Source organism: Drosophila subpulchrella, chromosome 2L (assembly GCF_014743375.2).
Source record: "Drosophila subpulchrella strain 33 F10 #4 breed RU33 chromosome 2L, RU_Dsub_v1.1 Primary Assembly, whole genome shotgun sequence".
NCBI lineage: Eukaryota > Metazoa > Arthropoda > Insecta > Diptera > Drosophilidae > Drosophila > Drosophila subpulchrella.
In genome coordinates this window covers 14193451-14213765 of record NC_050610.1, presented here as the reverse complement: position 1 = coordinate 14213765, position 20315 = coordinate 14193451, and the positions used below count along the sequence as shown (strand labels likewise).

Below are 20315 nucleotides of genomic sequence, written 5' to 3'. Positions count from 1 at the left end.
TGAATAAAAGAATTTTGAATGCAAGAGCAACAAAAATAAATGTGTTTTAATTGGGATGGCTTCTTAAATTGCGGTTTTGAGTACTACAGTTTGGCTTTTTCAGGAAGTGTAAGTACTCCCGAATCCAGCAAGTCCCTCAATTCCTGGGGCTCAAGATCCAATTCATCTATCAGTTCCAGCTGTTTATTATCAGTTGCCTTGGGCAACTTTCCAGGAGTTCTACTTAGCAGTGGAGCTGGACGTGGAGCAGGCGTATCCCCAATAATCTCAAACGAGTTCCTCTCCTTATTGTGATGGTGTTTGTGAACCTCTCGGTAATCCAGCACGGGATAGACACAGGCATCTATATCCTCGAATATCTGCGACCATTCCGCTTGGGTTTTGGATAGAAAGGCTTCCGTTAGCAGTTTCCTTCCCCGATCTTGATGTTCGTCGCCAAACTGGGCGAGGTCTTCGGGCAGTTGCAAACGCTGTTTAAGTAGTTCAAAGAACTGCGGTTCCAGGGCGCCCACTGACATATATAGACCGTCTTTGGTCTCATAGGTATCGTAGAAATATGAGCCCCCATCGATGAGGTTCTCACCGCGCTCTCGCCCCCAAATGCCAAGATTTCGGGACATAAATAGCCAACTGGCCACATAGGCAGCTCCCTCCACCATTGAAGCATCCACCACTTGACCTCTTCCGGAGTTATGGCGCTCCAAGAGGGCAAGACAAATTCCCAAGGCGCACATCACGCTGCCACCAGCGAAATCGGCTAGAAGATTTATGGGTGCAGTGACCTTCTCATGCCGCCTGCCCAGCATGGAAAGTACTCCCGATATTGCAGCATAATTGATGTCATGACCCGCCCGTGGAGCCAATCTTCCGTGCTGTCCAAAGCCTGTGAGACGGGCGTAAATCAGGCGGGGATTCGCTTTACACAGTTCCGTGGGACCCAAGTTAAGTTTCTCCATAACACCCGGTCGAAAAGGTTCAATAAGCACATCGTACTTGTTGGCCAACTGGCGCACCAACTGCTGACCCTTTGCATTCTTCAGATCCACACTTATAGTGCGTTTTCCGTGCTGCAGTACGTCCAATGGGTTTTCGAGAACCTTTTTATGATAAGATATCATTTAAATAAGGTTTTTATGATCTGCGTGTGTAAGTAACGCCCGGTTTGTTTACCTTATCAATTCGGGTGACGGTGGCCCCAAAATCTCTTAGGATCTTGCCACATAATGGTCCCGGAGCTAGGCCTACGAATTCCAACACCTTAATGCCTTTCAGCGGCATTTTTCGAGGTGTTTTTAGCCCAAAATTAATAAGTAAAGTAATTGCACTTTGAACGCCATTGCAATGGGGCTGCCAACTTGTTGGAGCTTTTGTTACTTATTCGTGGCACGAAAAGGAAATAATTGCAATAAATAAAAAATTGTATAATAAACAAATTATTTAGCATATTAAACAATTTAATAATTTTGATTGTATGAACAAAATTTTACTACGATTATTAAATTCATTGGAAATTCAAGAAACAAATTTAAATTGTAGGTTCGACTTTTTAAGACTCGACAACCCTTTTCCGGCTCTCTGGTGCTGCCAACTCGCCCAAAACTTTTAATTCGCAAAAGGGAAAAGCCGCAACAACATTCAATCCCAATTACAGCTTAAAATTAACTAGTGCTAGACAAACCCAAATTGACCGGAAGTGAGACCAGGATTTGACCCAAAAACAATGCCACAGCAACGGCGCAAGGTGGCCTTCAGCGGCAAGAAGAAGAAGGACCAGATGCTGCAGAAGCGCAACACAAAAGGTGAGAAGAATACAAAGTGATTTTATGCCTACCTGTGAAAAGGGGGCGGAAAGAAAGAAAAAACCGAGGAGCCCGTGTATGACTAACGATGTTACGCCAGGTCCGCCCAAGTATCTGCGTAGCACCCAGGAATCGTACGAGGACAGCGATGTGCCCGAAACGACAAGGAAACTCATGGAACAGCCCTTCGCCCGCGGCGGAAATCGGAACAAGAACGTGAATCGCTATAATCTGCAGTTCTACCAGGAGGGCAAGAAGGAGCTCGAGCAGATGAAACAGGAGGGCTTCAAGCCGTTCGAGGTACTCAGTCCCAAGCAGCGGGAGGTTGACGATCGTTACTTCGTCGGCTGCGACTTCCCAGTTCGACCGCCCTGGAAACTGGCGAGCTCGAAGGAACAGCTGGATCGCACCGAGAATCGGTACTTTAAGGTAGGTCAGGTCTATAAGGAAAAAAATTATAAAATAACTCAAATCTTAGACTTTTTTCCCTATTGTAACCATGAGACCTTTACAATAGATCCGTCCGAACCCACAATATATCCTATAAAACCACCCTAACTTACTTTTGGTATCTAAAAGATAAAGCCAACATATTAAGAAATATTGTAAGTTAGAGATACACTAAAGAGGTCCTCCCGAATCCAACCATATCCAAATTATATCTAAAACTTAGATTCCAAATATTTACATATGTACATATATTATATCAAATTCTAGGAATACGTGGATGAGCTGCAGAAGAAACAACGTGCTGGCGACTCAAAGGAGCTCTCCCTGTTCGAGCTGAACCTGGAAACCTGGCGTCAGCTATGGCGTGTCCTCGAGTTCTCGGACATCCTGCTCATTATTGTGGATGTCCGCTATGCCACGCTGATGTTTCCGCCCTCCCTCTACGACTACATCATCAATACGCTCAAGAAACATGCTATTGTGGTGTTTAATAAAGTGGATCTGGTGGAACCGCATGTGGTTGTGGCCTGGAGGCAGTACTTCCGCGACCGTTACCCCCACCTACCAGTGGTTCTCTTTGCATCCTTCCTACCGCGATCCCGCAAGGGAAGTCAGCGTGGTCCACAGGCGCATCGCAGGAGTATGGAGGGTGTGTACAACATATACAAAGAGTGCCAGCGCTATGTCCAAGGAGAGGTGGATCTGACCGAATGGGAGCAGAAGATTCGCGAGGATATGCGCAGTGATCAGTTGGATATCCTGGATGATCTAACAACGGCCGTCGAGGGGGAACTCAAGATCAGCAGCAGCATCGACACCACGCCGCACGAGCATGTAAAGTATCACAGTGGCGTCCTGACCATTGGCTGCATTGGTTTCCCCAATGTCGGAAAGTCCTCGCTGATCAACGCCCTTAAAGGACGCAAGGTCGTCAGCGTGAGTCGCACGCCCGGACATACGAAGCATTTTCAGACCATTTTCCTCACGCCCCTCGTTCGCCTGTGCGATTGTCCCGGTCTAGTCTTTCCGTCGAGTACTCCCAAAAGCCTCCAAGTGCTGCTCGGCAGTTTCCCCATCTCCCAGCTGTCTGTTCCCTACCGCTCCCTTAAGATTCTGGGTGAAAATTTGAATTTACCGCAGCTTCTGAGGCTTCACCTGCCCGAGGACTATGATGAGTGGTCGGCGGTGGCCATTTCCGATGCATGGGCATACAAGAGAGGATTCCTCACCGCCAAGGCGGCCAGGCCGGATCGCTATCGGGCCGCCAATCACATTCTTCGCCTGGCCCTGGCCGGACAACAGCTGCTGGTACTGCAGTTCTATCCGCCGGGCTTCGAGGAGCGACGGGATCAGTGGCTCCTGCATCCCGATCTGCCGGAGGTCAAGAAGTACCAGCAAGTGGAACTAGAAGAACCGGAGAGTGAGACCAACGGCGACACGTCATCCGTCTGCTCGGATAGTGAGTCAATACAATAAAGGAAAATACAAATTTAAATTGAAAAACAAACCATATTTCAGCCGCCGACAGCGACGATGAAGACGAGGACAGCTCCAATGACGAGACAAATGCCGATGAAGACGAGTGCGCCATCGAGGAGGACGCGCCCAGATCCCGCAACGTATTTGCCCTACTGGAGGACGACTAAAAGGCGCATTTACCAAGAAATTTTGTTATTGCATCACTAGTTTGCACCTATAATTTATTATTAACATATACAATGTTTTGCTAAACAATAAATTAAAACACCAGGCTAATGAGTCAGGTTAGATGTCATCAATTTCATCGGAGGACATATAGTCCTCGCCCATACTTTCGTCTAACGATAGAAGCAATTCGATAGCTCTGTTGAGTAAGCAAAACATTTTTAAATATAAATGTAAGAAATAATTTTTAAATTGACCTTACTTTATCAACTGCTTTTCATATCCATTATCTTCAATGGGTGCCGGATACAAAGCCTTTTTGAGCAGCAACTTTTCCAGATTGCCACGCAGTTCTAGGACTACGTCGGCAGTTTCTTGATCGCATTTGAAGCTAGAGGAAATATATTTTTAATCATAATTTAACGAAAGATTTGGTATACTCACTAATAAGTCTTGGCCACGCATAAATACGGCTTGTTTTCGGTTACCCCTGCCTCCACGCCATCACCGAAAATGATCAGCGCCATGGGAAAAACCATTGTGGAGTCTAGGAGAAAAAGATCAGTGGACTTCTGTCGCTGGAAATAGACAAAATATTCCGAATCGAAGCCACTCTCGCCGCTGTTCACCGAGGAGGGATGGAAGTTCACACGGCGTCCATCGTCCGTTGCCATGGTATGAATTGCACGCACTCGGTTCTTAATCTGCCGCGATTTTCTAAAGATAAATACATGAATCTCCTAGTTTTTAGTACGATTAAATAATAGCTACCGCAAGTGGGCCATGTTGGGATAAAGACCAGCTCCAATTATGGCCCTCAACAAGGGAATCTTTTCTGAATTCATGTTGGATGCAGTATCCTTGCAGTTGGAGGATGTAAGAAATCTGTAACATCGGGAGTTATGAGCATTTAGTTTAGTTAATCGGTTGACAATCTCACTTGTAGTTGTATAGAAGTTCACTGAACTGATTCTTCATCCTCTCTAGCTGCTGCAGTGTCATGGAGCTGAGGAAATTTTGATAGCAAAAGTCACGGTCCGCATGCGCATAGCGACTTTCACGGTAGGAAACAATGGTGTTGTGCACCAACAGATGATCACTACGCATATTGTTGGACATTCTCCGCTTGATCTCGTCCACTCGACTTTCTTGTCCCAAGGGCGAGTAAAACGGCGACTTGAACGACAAGGCAGCCGCCGCCGAAGTAATGGGATCCAAGCAGCAAAAGAGAGCCGACATCAGTATCATTTTGCCCATCTGCGGATCGATGGGTAGCTTGGCCAAGTGCATGCCCAGCGGTGTGAGGGTGCCCGTCTTGTCCAGTGCGTCAATACTGATTAGCAAGATAATAATATTAATTTTAAAGTAAAAGCGCATTCCATTCAACTCACCGCATCAGCAGGTCCACTCCAATCTTAATGGCATCGGGATTGGGGGCATTAATCAGTGTTTGCAAGAACCGATACGGATCATCGATGTGCAGGAGCTTCAGGCTTAAAATTATGGATTCCAGTTTGGAGCGCAGTATCTCCGGCGTTGGAATATCGGCCATCAGATCCTCCCTAGCACGGCTGAACAGATTATAGCATATTCCAGGCCGAACTCGACCTGCTCTGCCCTTCCGCTGCTGCGTATTTGCCTTGGTCACCCACACTTCCTCAAGCATTTGTATGTTAGTTTCAATGTCATAGTTGGTGGCCTTCGTGCGACCAGGGTTGATCACATAAACCACATCGTCAATGGTAACCGAGGTTTCGGCAATAATCGTGGAGATGATGACCTTCCGTTTGCCCGCTGGTGGACGTTTGAACACCGCCTGCTGTTCCCCTGATTGCATTAGGGAATGTAAAGGAAAGACTGCTATGTGAGCTCTCCATCTTTGGCCCTTCGGAGTTTTTGGTTTGTCCAGGAGAGTGTACAGCTGCGAGATTTTATCATAGCCCGGCAGAAAGATCAAAATGGCACCCTCTGGCTCGTTCTCACATATGTAGTAAACGAGATCGGCTATAAAATCTATGTCCTCACAGCCCTCCGATTCCGGCAGACGCAATTTCTCCAGCACTCGACTGTCGTACGAGTTCCTGATGCGCCGCAGATAAGGTTCTATCATCGCTGCATGGTTCATACGCTGCTCAGGGCGATCACGCTTTGGACGGCGATCGCGGGACTTCTGAAACTCGTAATTCGTCTTGGCCAGGACATCTTCCAGATAAAGCATTTGAACGGGAAACATTACGCCTTCGATGTTAAACATGGGACAGTTGTCGAAATAGTCGCAGAAATCTTGCTCCCGCACAGTGGCGCTCATAAGGATTACTTTGAGATCGGGTCTATGGGGCAGAATAACCTTCAGAAGACCCATTAATAGATCAGTTTCCACACTGCGTTCGTGGATTTCATCCAAGATCAAGACACTCAGATTGTGCATCAATGGATCAGATTGGAGCTGCTGCAGCAGAACTCCTGTGGTACAGTACGTTATGGAAGCCCTTTCGCGGGGCTTCCTGCTCTCCAGGCGAATCTGGTAGCCCACCGAGTTGCCCAGACTTTCGCAACGCTCGTAACTAACCCATTCGGCAATGGTTATAGCCGAAATCCTTCGTGGCTGGGTGCAAACAATGCGGCACGACGAGGCACAGCCCCGGGAAATGGCGTCGTCCAGGAGGATTTGTGGTACCTGCGTGGTCTTGCCACAGCCCGTGCTGCCTACGATCAGGATGACTTGGTTTTTCCGCACAGCCTTGACGATTTTCTTGGCGTACTTCATGGTGGGCAGTTTATTTCGCGCCGCCAGGCGTTCCCTGCCATTATCCTCCAGCTGGCGCTGCTCTAGCTCCAGCTGCAGCGTCTCGTCCAGCTTGGCATTGGTGTAGTCCAAGCCCTCGTTCTTTTCCTTGGTCTCCGCCACAAAGTCCTCGAAATTGACTTTCAAAAGATGCCGGAACTGCCGCTTAAACTGGGCATCCACATCGCGTTTATCCCTGGTCGGTGCTCGGTTGTACTCCTCCATGAACTCCTTGACGCGCGCTAGGACGCCACTGGGAACGCTGACATTGCAGCCCAATCGGATTTGCGGCTGTTCCTCGCCTCTGTCCTTCTTTTGCTGCCGGGCGAGATTGCGGTAGTAAAGGCCAATGTCCTTGCCCTTGAGACCCGGTGGGTGTCTGGGCTTGCGGGCGTAAGAGCCGGAGGTGTCCCTGTCACGTTGCATCCTATCAAATTTCGGCATAAATCCAGGAGGTGAACCAATCCTAACGAGAAATCAACAACTTCCTCCACGTGATATCGATTGAGGAAGGGTAATCGGTTCTGCTAACATCGAAGTTTGTCCATCTCTATTGCCGGCCTGTTAAAACGTACAAATCAGCTGTTGGTTGAACAAGAGCTGCCAACTTATTACAAATATTTTCCAGTCTTAAGTGAGGGTACTCTGCAAATAAATAAATATGAAAATCTTAAGATCACCGTCGTCTCTACTTGTTTTAAAATACAGCTTGAATTACATTTAAACAAGTAATTTAAGAATATGGGCTTAAGTCGTGTTTTGATTCGAGTCCGAGCTAAGTCCACGCCGTGGTTGAGGTAAGGTATATTTTAGTACGTTTTACTGATGGTATGTTTTAACGATCCCGCAACGGTCACACCAATTCCGATCAACTCAACGCGCTGTGCAAATCGAATCGCTTGTGCCAAGATTTTATATTTTCTGCGATTAACGACCGCAAAAAGCCAGCGATCTATATGCCAAGTGGCCAATAACGAAGCAGCCAAGTGTTTGCGTTGCAAAAAAGCCGGATAGCAGAGTGTATTTCTGTTGTGATTAGCGTTAGAAGAGCAACAAGTGGCCAAAACTCGAGACCAACAACAACTAAATGAGTACGATATAATACACTGAGAGAAATAATAATCTCAAAGTGTTGGAAGCGGTGCGCGCAGCTTGTTTTTTTGTGCCAAGCGTCGCGCAATAAAACAAACAAAAAGCCAGAGACCCAAAACAACAACCACAACAAAAGCCGTTTGATCGCGAGTTTGTGTGTGTGTGTGTGTTTGCTTGATTGTGGCTGTGTGTGTGTGAGAGTGGCAAGCCATTATTTTTCTGGTCTTATGACGTAAACCACCGAAAAAAAATCAAAAGTGAGCAGGCGACACAGATATCAAAACGAAGGTGAGCGCATTTTTACTAATTCTTGCTTCGCTTCTTGGAATTCCAGCGGTTATTAGACGTTTTTATACTTGTTTACATTTTCGCAGTTGCAGCTCACGCACACACTAATGGTGTGGGAAAGGGATGGATAGGGGGGAGGGGAGGGAAAGAGATGCAGTGCATGTAAACAAAATAGAGAAAGAGGCAATTGCTGTAAATTCTTTGGCCAAAGAAATCTTGTTGAAAGCATTTCCTCCGCACATGCTTACATATGTATGTAGGTACATATGTGTGTATTAGCGACCTGAAAAGAAATTGTTGCCCTGCTTGAACTTGTCGCTCCACTCTTTCCACCTCCTCATCCTCCACCCCCTCCTTCCACTCCACCTCCCACACACATACCACTCCATTCACAATTGGCCTTTTGCGGAGTCATAATAAATAATATTAAATATGATTTCTCTAGCCGACCATTGTGAATGATTTGCAGACAGTTGGCACGCCCAGTCGACACACTTACAAAAAAATATCCTTCCTAAACAAAAATTTCCTGTAAATAATGTTGGGTTTAAAAAAAAAAAAGTTGTTTAATGCTATTACTATTTTTAAAATATTTAATAGTATTAAATATATGTAGAATATTACATTTATCTTTATAAATGCTTATCTACATTCAAAGATTTGTTGGAAAATAAATCCCTTGCTTAATTAATGATACAAAAATATTGGAAATATGCTCACATGTTTGCAAATTATCGCTGAATGTAGACAATTCTCGATTGTTAATAGCATTTTGATAAGAACTTATGGTTTTTAAAAAACGGTTAAAAAATATATTTGCTCTAAAATTGTGCTCTTGAAATAATATAAAATTGTTAAAACTTAAAGAGTAATTTTGAATTTTGTATTCTACTTCATCTATTCTTGCTAAGTAAAATGAACTTATAATTGTTTTCTGTGTACCGAGCAAGAACCATCCGCAAAACCTGTTGCTCGTTTGCCTTTTTTATTTTGTTATTTTTTTTACCTCTCCAGCTGCTGTTTGTTGGTCGCCGTGATTCCATTAGTGATTCATTAGATGCGTTGGCCAAAGCTAACGCAAAAAGCTAAAGCGTGTTCCCACCGCATCCTTCAATAGAAGCCAATTCAAATGCTAACGGCCTGGATTTCAGCCTCGCCAAATGAATCACTCAATAGTCATATATCTTAACATATATCTGTATGTTGTTTTGTCTAGGTTCTCTATAAAGCTCACAGAATTTCGTGCCATTTCCTAATTTGGATTGACGCGATAATCGCATCATTTTGTAAATTTAGTGCGCATTATTAATGAATTTGTCCAATTTACCTTACAGATTTTTGTTTATGATTTTAATCAGCAGTTTCACGCTTCGGATGTTTTGAATACCACAGTAGTCCGGGTTCTAAAACAAAACATGTTCGGTTTCAGGCAATTGTATAAAAACGTATATGTTTTTAGTGATTTCAAGTTTAAATTTAAAAAATTTAAATTTAAAAAATTATTATTAAATAATTATTATTAAAATTTAAATTTTAAAAAATTATAAAATTAATTTACCATAATATATGTAATATTATTATATAAAATTAACAAATCAGTGCTCCCATAGAATTTAAGTTAAGTACATCTTTGTGACATTTTTATACCCTTGCAGAGGGTATATTGATTTCAGTCAGAAGTTTGCAACGCAGTGAAGGAGACGTTTCCGACCCCATAAAGTATATATATTCTTGATCAGCATGACTAGACGAGTCGATCTAGCCATGTCCGTCTGTCCGTCTGTCCGTCCGTTTCTACGCAAACTAGTCTCTCAGTTTTAAAGCTATCGGGCTGAAACTTTCCCAAAAGTCTTATATCTTTTGCAGGTAGTATATAAGTCGGAACCAGCCGGATCGGACAACTATATCTTATAGCTCCCATAGGAATAATCGGACAAAAAAATTAAAAAAAATTATATCTTTGGTGTTTTTTAGCCTATAACCTACTAAGCTTGGAAATAACATTTTTTAATTAGTTTTGAATTTTGAATTAAATTTAATCGAAATCGGACGACTATATCATATAGCTGCCATAGGAACGATCGGAAAATTTGTGCAAAAATAATATGAAACAAATTATAGCTTCGGTGTTTTTCAACATATAACCTCCAACGCTTGGAAATAACATTTTTTAGTTAGTTCTGAATTTCGAAATTAATTTTATCAAAATCGGACGACTGTAACACATAGCTGCCATAAGAACGATCGGAAAATTGGTTGGAAAATAATCTGAAACAAATTATAGCTTCGGTGTTTTTTGACATATTATCTTATACTATTGGGAATATCATATTTTAATTAGTTCTGAATTTCGAATTTAATTTTATCAAAATCGGACGACTATATCATATAGCTGCCATAGGAACGATCGGAAAATTGGTAGGAAAATAATATAAAACCAATTATTGCTTCGGTGTTTTTTGACATATTATCTTGTACTATTGGGAATAGCATTTTTTGTGTTTTTAAATTTAATAATTTAAGCTGCAAGGGTATATAAGCTTCGGCTTGCCGAAGCTAACTTCCTTTCTTGTTTTAAATTAAATTAGACCTAAAAGAAATGTAATACCAAATTCCAAAATTCCCTATTCGAAGAATCACTGTATTGAGCCCTCCTTCCCTTATTATCGAACGTGTTAATTGAAAATTCCACACTCCGTTGAGGCTGAATCGACATTATGGACACCCCAGATAATTGTAAATAAACGAAAGCTGATAATGATCGACCACATACCGTCCATCCATCGATTGGATGCATTCGATGGAAAACCATCAGAAATCGCGGTCTGTTCAGTTCCCAAACATTTGTAAACAACAGAACAGCTGTGCAAGTTGTCTCCCCAAAAAATATATGAAAAACTGCGCATGTCTCGAAAATCCTCAGTGGTCTTTGTTTAGTTTTCGTTTAGTTCTCCTCCGAAATGCGTCTTAAAAAGCTGGGGTTAGGTTTTCTTCCTTCAAAAAAAAAAAACAACGCAAAATAAACTTAATTTATATTTTTTCCTCTTTGCAGAATGTCTCGTCACGAGAAAACTAAATCTACGACCGGCGGAATCTTGGACAGCCTGTTCGGGAGGCCCTCAAAATCCAAAGGAGGAAACATCAGCAGTGGAACCTTAACCCATGGAGGTCGACCCGTATCACAGGATAATTATGTAGTGCCGGGCGTGGAGGACTTTGAGCAGTATATTCAGCAACTGACCGTTGCGGAGCTGGATGCCAAGTTCCTGGAGATCATAGAGGATATGAATATACCCAAGGATAAGAGGGAGCCCCTGTTGGCCAAATCGAAGGAGGAGCGCCAGAAGATGCTACTATGGCACTTGAAAGGTAAAGATTGTTTCGAAAGGTTTAACACGTCGATGTTTGTATACCCTTGCAGTTATCAGAAGAAACAAAAGAATTTTTTTTTTAATTTTTCAAAAATTAATTTAGCTCTCATTGCACGTAAAAAAATCATAAATATAGGAAAATCTTTATATCATCTTAATAGGTTTTTTTTTTTAATTTATGAATAGTAAAACACCTTAAGCATCCTAAAACTTAAACTTTACTGATTACCAACATAAAAACTCCTTCTGCAAGGTTATATAAAATAGCAGACAATCGATTTTCGCGCAACTAAGTTGGATGACTTTTTACACTTCTTTGTTTTTTTCCGTATTCCCGGGTAAATTGCATTCCATTTTTGATAAGATTAGCAGGTAACGGTACGTGTATCTGTGAACTTTGCTTTCATCGGTGTGTGCGCTTTCTGTATGTTTACCCCTTCTCTTTAGTTGCCAATTTGCTTTGCGACCATGTTCGGTGCTATTTGTTTTCATATCACATATGTACCTCTTTTTGAGGGATGTCCCTTTTTTAATTTTATTGAAAATTATTCGTATTAATAGCAGTGATGTCAACGATCCTTTAGATAAGTGCGAAAATACCTTGTAAAGTGGTTAAAGCATAAATTTTTCAAGGGGGAGCTCAAAAACTTTTTGTTGTGAGAGCCAGCTATAACCAGTTGGGAATTATAAGGCAGAAGTAAGGGTAAACTTTTTTAGTACCAGTACTCGCAACACCTTATAATATTCATGTTTTATATTTAAAATATCATTACAAATTATTACAAATTCACCACAATAATAAATGACCAATTACTGATTCAAAATTCTCATTGTTTAGTTGATAAGGATGGTACCCAGATGTTCGGTTAAAAATTTCGGAAAGCCCCGTTGAATGTTGCTTATTTTTAAACCTTACTCATTCATTTAGTAAAATACTACTAGAAATGTACTCCAGCGTACTACGAAGTATTTATCACTGTACCACATCGCCAGCAATGTATATCTTGAGCATATTTCAATGCCAACTCAGCTTTCAGCTTCATTCTTTGGGTTTCGCTCCAGTTAATTCCCCATGGCCCATGGTCCATTATCAGTCTTGAAATATGTAGAATCAAAGTTTCTCTTATCGTTTGTAACGGTTAATTGCGCCACAACCTCGGACTATCTTCTCCCCCATTTTATCAAGTAAAACCAAGAGCTATATAAGTAGTATTTAACGTACGACGAATGCGTGACAAAAGTCGAGCAGCAAAAAATGAGAATGCGAAGACATTGAATTTTCCTTTACCATGCATATTATACAATTTAAATTACGTCAAGTGGCAGTGAGAAAATTATTTTTTTATTTCGCGGCTCGTTCTTTTTGTTGTATAAGCAAGTGCATAGCAAAAGCGAGAGAAAGATAGACTAGTATAAGGCAAATATACACTGAAAATATATATTGATTATATATATTTCTTACATATATTTTAAATCATATTATTATTAAGATCATATCATATTAGTTAAGTGTATAAAAATAAAACACCAACACCAATTTATTTTAAAAATTTACGACGACTACCATTGATAATAATTTACAAACAATTATTCCTTACTTAAAAATTTATTTTTATAATATCTCTTATAATTTCATTTAAGAAACCATTGAGTCCTAGGTTTCAGTGTAGAGAGTTTTATTTTTGCTCTCTCAACCTATGTGAGTGATTTTCCTTACACTTTGGAACGGCCATAAAATGCAAATATGCGAAAACGTTAAACACATTATGACAAAATCAAGCTGAAAATAAATTCTGATGCTAGTCAATAAACTTGAGCTGCGGCAAAAAAACGTATCTTATAGGTGCAGATAGCTTGGAGTAAAAATAAAAGAAACTGAAGTAAATATTTGTGGGTCGTGTTTATTGTGGCAGAACCCTCCACCCAACCACTTGTTGCGAAACTGAATTTAAAACACAAACAATGGACTGGCCGACAGCAAAAAATACTCGTACAAAAAGCTGTTCATTAACACGCTTCGTTAGGCGTTTTGAGTTAATTAATAAAACAGTTAGCGTAGTTTGGTTTTGACGGATAAACGTATAAAGTGCGGGCAGGGATTAGGCCAATTTGAATGATGTCAGTGGTGCAGGTAATCATTTAAAAGGGTGGGTGGCTTCATCGAAGGTCCCTCATTAAGGTTGGTTTTTAGTAATTGCTTTTTCACTGCGCTTGTCTTAAGGTTGAGTTCTTATATAAAACTGAATAGTACCTATTCTATACAGATTGAAATAGTAAATCAAACAACAATGAACCACCTAGAAAAATAATTGTCATAGAATTTATAAAAAATATTTCATAATATTTTCATTGCTAGCCAATCATTTACATATAGAATTATCATAATCTGCTGATTAAGTTGTAATTGAAATACATTTGTTTTTAATTTAAGATTAAATGTCATGTTAGCTGACACTCCTTAAGAGGTTATATTCATTAGTTAAACGATTTTCTTATCAAACGGCCTCTATGGGAAAGTATGTCGTTTTTATACAGAGATAGTGAATAATGAATCAGCGTTGATATGACTAAATTCAGGGGTGTTGTCAGTGGGGGCCAACCTCTTTCTTTCAAATAGAAACCTTGAGGTATTGTGAAAAATACCAGTAAGGGTTTTATCTGTAAATTACTACAAACATTAGCTGAATCACTAATTTGCTTTTAATTTTGTACCTATCCACTTTCTGAAAATTTATTTTACTTAACTTAAAGTTACAAGAAAATATAAGTTTTTATAACAGTATTTCTGTTGGTACTTATTTATTTATTTTTAATCAATTTTCTCTGAAAAATGTACAAATATTTCAGTCAGTTCCAGAACATACAAATATTTATCTTCTTGTTAGGGCTTAAAGCATAACTTATGACTTAAGTAAATTTATTTAATTAGCCAAATGTAAAAGGCTTTTCTTTACTCTCATACTTGTATGTATGTATAATTCCGTTGCGGCTTGGCTTGACTCTTATCCAGTGAATTCCCTTACCGAAATCCAATACTCATCCGATTCCCATTCCAATCTCTGTTCCAGGTAAAAACTCACTGGAGCGCAGCGCCAATTCCCGGTTCGAGAAGCCCATAGACTACGTGGAGTATCTGCAGAATGGGGAGCACAGCACCCACAAGGTGTACCAGTGCGTGGAATCTCTGCGCGTGGCGCTCACCAGCAATCCGATCTCGTGGATCAAGGAATTCGGTGTGGCCGGCATCGGGACGATCGAGAAGCTGTTGGCCAGGTCAAAGAAGGATGCTAGCTATGATAAGATTGAGTTCGAGGCCATTCGCTGCCTGAAGGCGATCATGAACAATACGTGGGGACTAAACGTGGTGCTCAATCCGGATCAGCACAGTGTGGTGTTGCTCCTGGCGCAGTCACTGGATCCCCGGAAGCCGCAGACCATGTGCGAGGCCCTCAAACTGCTGGCCTCCTTTTGCATTGTCTACGAACGTAATGGCTACGAGAAGGTCCTTAGAGCCATTACCACAATAGCGGCGACATCCTTTAAGGCCAGCGAACGATTTCGACCCATAGTGGATGCATTGTTTGCAACGGATCAACAGGATCCCAAACGGGAGTTGGCCTGTCACAGCTTGATCTTTATTAACACCCTCACAAATACTCCCACGGATTTGAACTTCCGTCTGCATCTACGATGTGAGATTATGCGCATGGGTCTGTACGATCGCCTGGACGAATTCACTAAAATCGTGGAGGCTAGCAATAACGATGCACTGCAGCAGCACTTTAAGATCTTCAACGAGATTCGCGAGGATGATTTCGAGGAGTTTGTGCAGCGCTTCGATAACGTCACCTTTAATATGGATGATGCAACGGATTGCTTCGATGTGCTGAAAAACCTGGTGACTGACACCACTTCCGAACCCTACTTCCTGTCCATCCTGCAGCATTTGTTGTATATCAGAGATGACTTTTACTTCCGACCCGCCTACTATCAACTAATTGAGGAGTGCATCTCGCAGATTGTCTTCCACAAGGGCTACTGCGATCCGAACTTTGAGAATAGAAACTTTAATATAGACACCTCTCTGCTGCTGGACGATATTGTGGAGAAGGCCAAGGCCAAGGAGTCAAAGCGATCGGAGGAGTATGAGAAGAAGATCGAGCAGTTGGAAAGCGCTAAGCAGGAAGCGGAGGCAAAGGCGGCTCATCTCGAGGAAAAAGTCAAACTGATGGAGGCTAATGGTGTGGCGGCACCGTCGCCCAATAAGCTACCCAAAGTGAACATACCCATGGCACCGCCACCGCCCGGAGGAGGAGGACCACCTCCACCACCGCCGCCGCCCATGCCGGGCACAGCTGGTGGTGGACCACCGCCGCCACCTCCACCTCCCATGCCCGGAAGGGCGGGAGGACCGCCTCCACCGCCACCACCGCCCGGAATGGGAGGTCCACCACCTCCACCCATGCCAGGCATGATTCGACCTGGAGGACCGCCCCCACCGCCCATGATGATGGGACCCATGGTTCCGGTTCTTCCTCATGGTCTGAAACCGAAGAAGAAGTGGGATGTCAAGAATCCAATGAAGCGGGCCAACTGGAAGGCTATTGTCCCAGCCAAAATGTCCGATAAGGCTTTCTGGGTCAAGTGCCAGGAGGATAAGCTGGCTCAGGAGGATTTCCTTGCCGAGCTGGCCGTGAAATTCTCCTCCAAGCCTGTGAAGAAAGAACAAAAGGATGCGGTGGACAAGCCGACGACGCTGACCAAGAAAAATGTCGATCTCCGTGTGCTGGACTCGAAGACGGCACAGAACTTGGCTATTATGTTGGGAGGATCGCTGAAGCATCTGTCATACGAACAGATCAAGATTTGTTTGCTGCGCTGCGACACCGCCATCCTGTCCTCCAACATCCTTCAGCAACTTATCCAGTACCTCCCGCCGCCAGAGCAACTTAAACGTCTGCAGGAGATCAAGGCCAAGGGAGAACCGTTGCCACCAATCGAACAATTTGCTGCGACGATAGGTAAGTTTATTACTATATTAAATACGGAAATCTCAGAGTAATAATTCGTCTAATTTTTAGGGGAAATAAAACGTCTTTCGCCACGTCTTCATAATCTGAACTTCAAGTTAACTTATGCGGATATGGTACAGGATATCAAACCCGATATTGTGGCAGGAACGGCAGCTTGCGAAGAAGTCCGAAACAGCAAAAAGTTCTCCAAGATCCTGGAACTCATTCTCCTCCTCGGCAACTACATGAATTCGGGCTCTAAGAACGAAGCCGCATTTGGCTTTGAGATCAGTTATCTCACCAAGTTGTCCAATACGAAAGATGCGGATAATAAGCAGACATTGCTGCACTATCTGGCTGATCTGGTGGAGAAGAAGTTCCCAGATGCATTGAACTTCTACGACGATCTATCGCATGTGAATAAGGCGTCGCGGGTCAACATGGATGCCATCCAGAAAGCAATGCGTCAAATGAATTCGGCGGTAAAAAATCTGGAAACAGATCTGCAAAACAACAAGGTGCCGCAGTGCGATGATGACAAGTTTAGTGAGGTGATGGGCAAGTTTGCCGAGGAATGCAGGCAGCAAGTGGATGTGCTTGGTAAGATTTATTATGCGAAAGTTATAGAGTTTAGAAAAGAAACAAATTGCCTAACACATTGTTATTTTTACAGGCAAAATGCAGTTGCAAATGGAGAAGCTGTACAAGGACCTCAGCGAGTACTATGCCTTCGATCCCAGCAAATACACGATGGAAGAGTTCTTTGCGGACATTAAGACCTTTAAGGATGCCTTCCAGTCAGCGCACAATGACAATGTACGGGTGCGGGAGGAGCTGGAGAAGAAACGTCGTCTGCAGGAGGCCCGAGAGCAGTCTGCCCGTGAGCAGCAAGAGCGCCAGCAGCGTAAAAAGGCAGTGGTTGACATGGATGCCCCGCAGACGCAGGAGGGCGTGATGGACAGTCTCTTGGAGGCGCTGCAAACGGGCTCCGCCTTTGGCCAGCGGAACCGACAGGCCCGGCGACAGCGACCAGCGGGAGCGGAACGGAGGGCCCAACTCAGTCGGAGTCGATCGCGGACGCGTGTCACCAACGGACAACTTATGACCCGCGAGATGATACTCAATGAGGTTCTAGGCTCAGCGTAGAAATGATACCACAAGCAATTCTTCTCTGTACATATATAAATAGACATCTGTAGCGATATAAGGGCCTAGGATCATTAGCTGTGTACATCTGTGAATCCGTGTGTTTAGCCTTGTTTACATATCAACTCGATTAGCGCGTTCAAGATATTTAACGAAAGGATTGTTTCAACAGCCGCAAAGTACTAAATAACTGGGGACAGCAATATGTGGATTTTTCAGAACTATGCATTGAGTGTCGTGTTAATTTAAAGTTTTTACGTTCTAACAACTTAAGTAAGAGTCATAAATTTCTTTTTTGTAATTTGTTAAATTAATTGTAATCATTTTGTTCAATTGAATTTTACTGAAAAAAACCTAAAACATATCTTAATTTATTTGCAATTTGTGTACGCTACAAAAAATTGTAATTTATATTAAACAGATTGGCAGGCCGATAAAAGTTATCATCTAATTCGTAGTACATCGTCTAATTTCACTTTGATTTTATATAACTAACATTTATAAAAACCAATATTTAAATATTTTTGACACTTAGTTTATGTGAAACATTTACCACGACTCTAGAAATAAGCAATGCATAACAACGAACAAATTCAATTTCGCTTCCCTATACGCAAAAACATATATTTTTTATACGCTTTACTTCTGAAAATGAAAATGATACCTATTCTTATTCTAAATACTTATAAAAGGAACTGAGAAACCAAGTCAGAAATTTATTTATCGATTGATCTGTATCTTTGGCTCTTTACACACTATTCCTATTTTACTGTGGCATGTTCCGATCATTTTGTTGTGCACTTCGTTTTCGAGGCACTCACTAGGGCGAGATATATATCAAAATGAAATTCCTTTTGTATTTAATTTGTTTTTAAGCAAATCTCTTTTAAATTTGTTTATTTTAATAATCTATTGTAATCCACGCTATACATAACATTGTTAATTAATGCCTATTTTCTTCGACAATGATCGTATATTGAAAATAAACTTTTACCAAAACTTTAACACACTTATTTGTTTCAATCGTTTTGGTGGCTTCGTAAGTTATTGAGTTATCTTCTTATATTAATGACACACACTTTTATTAAAATGGATTAAACTATAACACTTTTCAAACATAAAATAAACGAATGCAACCTACTTATCGTATACATATGAAAAATAACTTTAAAAAAGAAAGTTTACCACGATTGCTTGATCGAAATTTGCAATAATCTTGGGAAATTCCACGAAAAGGTTTGGCCGCGGATCCAAAAATAATTTCTAGGTTTCCACCCAACCGCGAGTGACTCGCCGCTTTTTGTTGTTCCTCTCCACTTTAATTTGTTTTATTAACAAAGATATTTTATCGCTAATGTCGCGGCACCCATAAAGGCGTTTGATTGTGATGGTCGTACAACGCAAAATGCACTTGCTTTGGGATCGGCTGGGGGTTATTTGTGGAATAAGGGGGTTTTTGGAGGGGTTTGGCCATGGCCAATTGCCATAAAACTCTCCAAAACGTTAAACGAACCGACAAAAAGCGAATGCCGCACGACAAAGACACATCCACATCTATACTCACATCCGTCTGGCGGCGACGAACACATTTTGTATACCAACCTACAGATATAAGTTATTTTATCGGGTTAAGTCTGCGACTGGGACATGGGACATATCTCTAAATGGTCTGATTGCCCCTTGAGTTTTATTTTGGAGTCTGCTTTATGAGCTATGGCGCTTGCTTTGCTTTCTTTATTGATTTATTAACATAATTGAAGGAAAATATATAAATACCATCGAGTTCTTGGCAGGTTGTTAATGTCAACGACGGGACAGATTCTAATTTACGATAGGCAGATAGAGATGCATTAGAGTGTTTTAAGATCGGAATAAATTGTTCATTGATAAAAAGATAGTTTGAAATGGTTTTAGTATTTTAACAGGATGATTATTAACCATTAAGCTAAAACTAAACGGTCATAAGTATTATAAGAATTATTAATAATTGAATAAAATATTTAAATGTAACATTTAACAAATAATTAATAGGAAAATGAAGTCATAAAAGGACTTAGGACAGATTCATAAGAACAGTCTAATTATATTTGAAGACCATGAGGTTACCTACAGTTAATATTAATCCAAAACTGAGTGGATACTCAAGACTTTTAGACTCGAATTTCTCACCAAATCATCAATTTATAATTATAAACCTTTTAATGCACATTCAATGAGTTTATTAAGTTGGATTAATATAAAGACTTCTATATTTATTTCCAAAACTATTCGATTATATATTTCATTAAACATCATAACAGAAAATTCGTTATTCATCTCGAGCTTGCCTAGAAGGGTGCTACCATATGTTTACATAGATCACTTAGGGATTAGCCTTTTTGTGTGCCCCTAATGACTTCCAGGTAACATCGTAGACTGTTACATGACTTGCCCGTGCCTGGGATAAAACGAGGCCCAACTTTATAGAACCCATAGGACCTACCCTTCCCCAAGGCCCAGCCCACGCAGTAAATTCCGCCGAATTGTTGACGGTTTGCGAAAAAAGAAAAAAAATCTGGGCTGTGGCTGCCTAATTGTTGTGTGAACTTTATGGGCCCGATCGACGGGCAGGTCAGCCCACCAGCACCACCTTATAAGCCCTATTTGGTGTCCCCTTTCCCGCGCGACCTTTACGATCGCATCCTGAATTTTGGTCTTTGGGTCGCGTTCGCGTAATCATAAAATCGCA

The 20315-nt window shown here is 41.7% G+C and overlaps 4 protein-coding genes across 5 annotated transcripts; 2 read left to right on the top strand and 2 right to left on the bottom strand.

The window, feature by feature from the left end:
- Positions 1-19: 19 nt before the first annotated feature.
- LOC119547933 (alpha-methylacyl-CoA racemase) lies at positions 20-1342 on the bottom strand. Its single transcript, XM_037854980.1, has 2 exons — positions 1171-1342; positions 20-1097 (listed from the first exon to the last, which is right to left on the bottom strand). Exons 1-2 carry the CDS (start codon positions 1276-1278, stop codon positions 84-86), a joined length of 1122 nt encoding a protein of 373 aa, XP_037710908.1. The 5' UTR covers positions 1279-1342; the 3' UTR covers positions 20-83.
- A 263-nt stretch (positions 1343-1605) lies between these two features.
- LOC119546975 (guanine nucleotide-binding protein-like 1) lies at positions 1606-4032 on the top strand. The gene is made up of 4 exons (XM_037853623.1): positions 1606-1799; positions 1900-2228; positions 2517-3708; positions 3768-4032. The coding sequence occupies exons 1-4, from the start codon at positions 1721-1723 to the stop codon at positions 3893-3895; spliced, it is 1728 nt and encodes a 575-aa protein (XP_037709551.1). The 5' UTR covers positions 1606-1720; the 3' UTR covers positions 3896-4032.
- Positions 3951-7213, bottom strand: LOC119546974 (ATP-dependent DNA/RNA helicase DHX36). The gene is made up of 6 exons (XM_037853622.1): positions 5285-7213; positions 4834-5226; positions 4665-4778; positions 4338-4610; positions 4156-4284; positions 3951-4092 (listed from the first exon to the last, which is right to left on the bottom strand). The coding sequence occupies exons 1-6, from the start codon at positions 7120-7122 to the stop codon at positions 4014-4016; spliced, it is 2826 nt and encodes a 941-aa protein (XP_037709550.1). The 5' UTR covers positions 7123-7213; the 3' UTR covers positions 3951-4013.
- Positions 7214-7546: 333 nt separating this feature from the next.
- Positions 7547-18592, top strand: LOC119546534 (protein diaphanous). Of its 2 annotated transcripts, none has more exons than XM_037852876.1 (5): positions 7547-8058; positions 11111-11427; positions 14498-16450; positions 16511-17041; positions 17115-18592. In XM_037852876.1, the coding sequence occupies exons 2-5, from the start codon at positions 11112-11114 to the stop codon at positions 17585-17587; spliced, it is 3273 nt and encodes a 1090-aa protein (XP_037708804.1). In that variant the 5' UTR covers positions 7547-8058; position 11111; the 3' UTR covers positions 17588-18592. The 2 variants fall into 2 exon arrangements, with proteins under 2 accessions (XP_037708804.1, XP_037708802.1); XM_037852874.1 differs by lacking the exon at positions 7547-8058 and adding an exon at positions 10924-11038.
- Positions 18593-20315: the final 1723 nt, after the last annotated feature.

Excerpts from the sequence above, each read along its gene's own strand:
- LOC119547933 (XM_037854980.1), bottom strand. The coding sequence starts at position 1,278 with ATGCCGCTGAAAGGCATTAAGGTGTTGGAATTCGTAGGCCTAGCTCCG. Across the intron at positions 1,098-1,170 it reads CCGTCACCCGAATTGATAAG|GTTCTCGAAAACCCATTGGA; the intron begins GTAAACAAACCG and ends TATCATAAAAAG.
- LOC119546975 (XM_037853623.1), top strand. The coding sequence starts at position 1,721 with ATGCCACAGCAACGGCGCAAGGTGGCCTTCAGCGGCAAGAAGAAGAAG. Across the intron at positions 2,229-2,516 it reads CCGAGAATCGGTACTTTAAG|GAATACGTGGATGAGCTGCA; the intron begins GTAGGTCAGGTC and ends ATCAAATTCTAG. Across the intron at positions 3,709-3,767 it reads GTCATCCGTCTGCTCGGATA|CCGCCGACAGCGACGATGAA; the intron begins GTGAGTCAATAC and ends ACCATATTTCAG.
- LOC119546974 (XM_037853622.1), bottom strand. The coding sequence starts at position 7,122 with ATGCCGAAATTTGATAGGATGCAACGTGACAGGGACACCTCCGGCTCT. Across the intron at positions 4,285-4,337 it reads TGCGTGGCCAAGACTTATTA|CTTCAAATGCGATCAAGAAA; the intron begins GTGAGTATACCA and ends TATTTCCTCTAG. Across the intron at positions 4,093-4,155 it reads TATGAAAAGCAGTTGATAAA|AGCTATCGAATTGCTTCTAT; the intron begins GTAAGGTCAATT and ends CTTACTCAACAG.
- LOC119546534 (XM_037852874.1), top strand. The coding sequence starts at position 11,019 with ATGCGTCTTAAAAAGCTGGG. Across the intron at positions 11,039-11,110 it reads ATGCGTCTTAAAAAGCTGGG|AATGTCTCGTCACGAGAAAA; the intron begins GTTAGGTTTTCT and ends TCCTCTTTGCAG. Across the intron at positions 17,042-17,114 it reads GCAGCAAGTGGATGTGCTTG|GCAAAATGCAGTTGCAAATG; the intron begins GTAAGATTTATT and ends TTATTTTTACAG.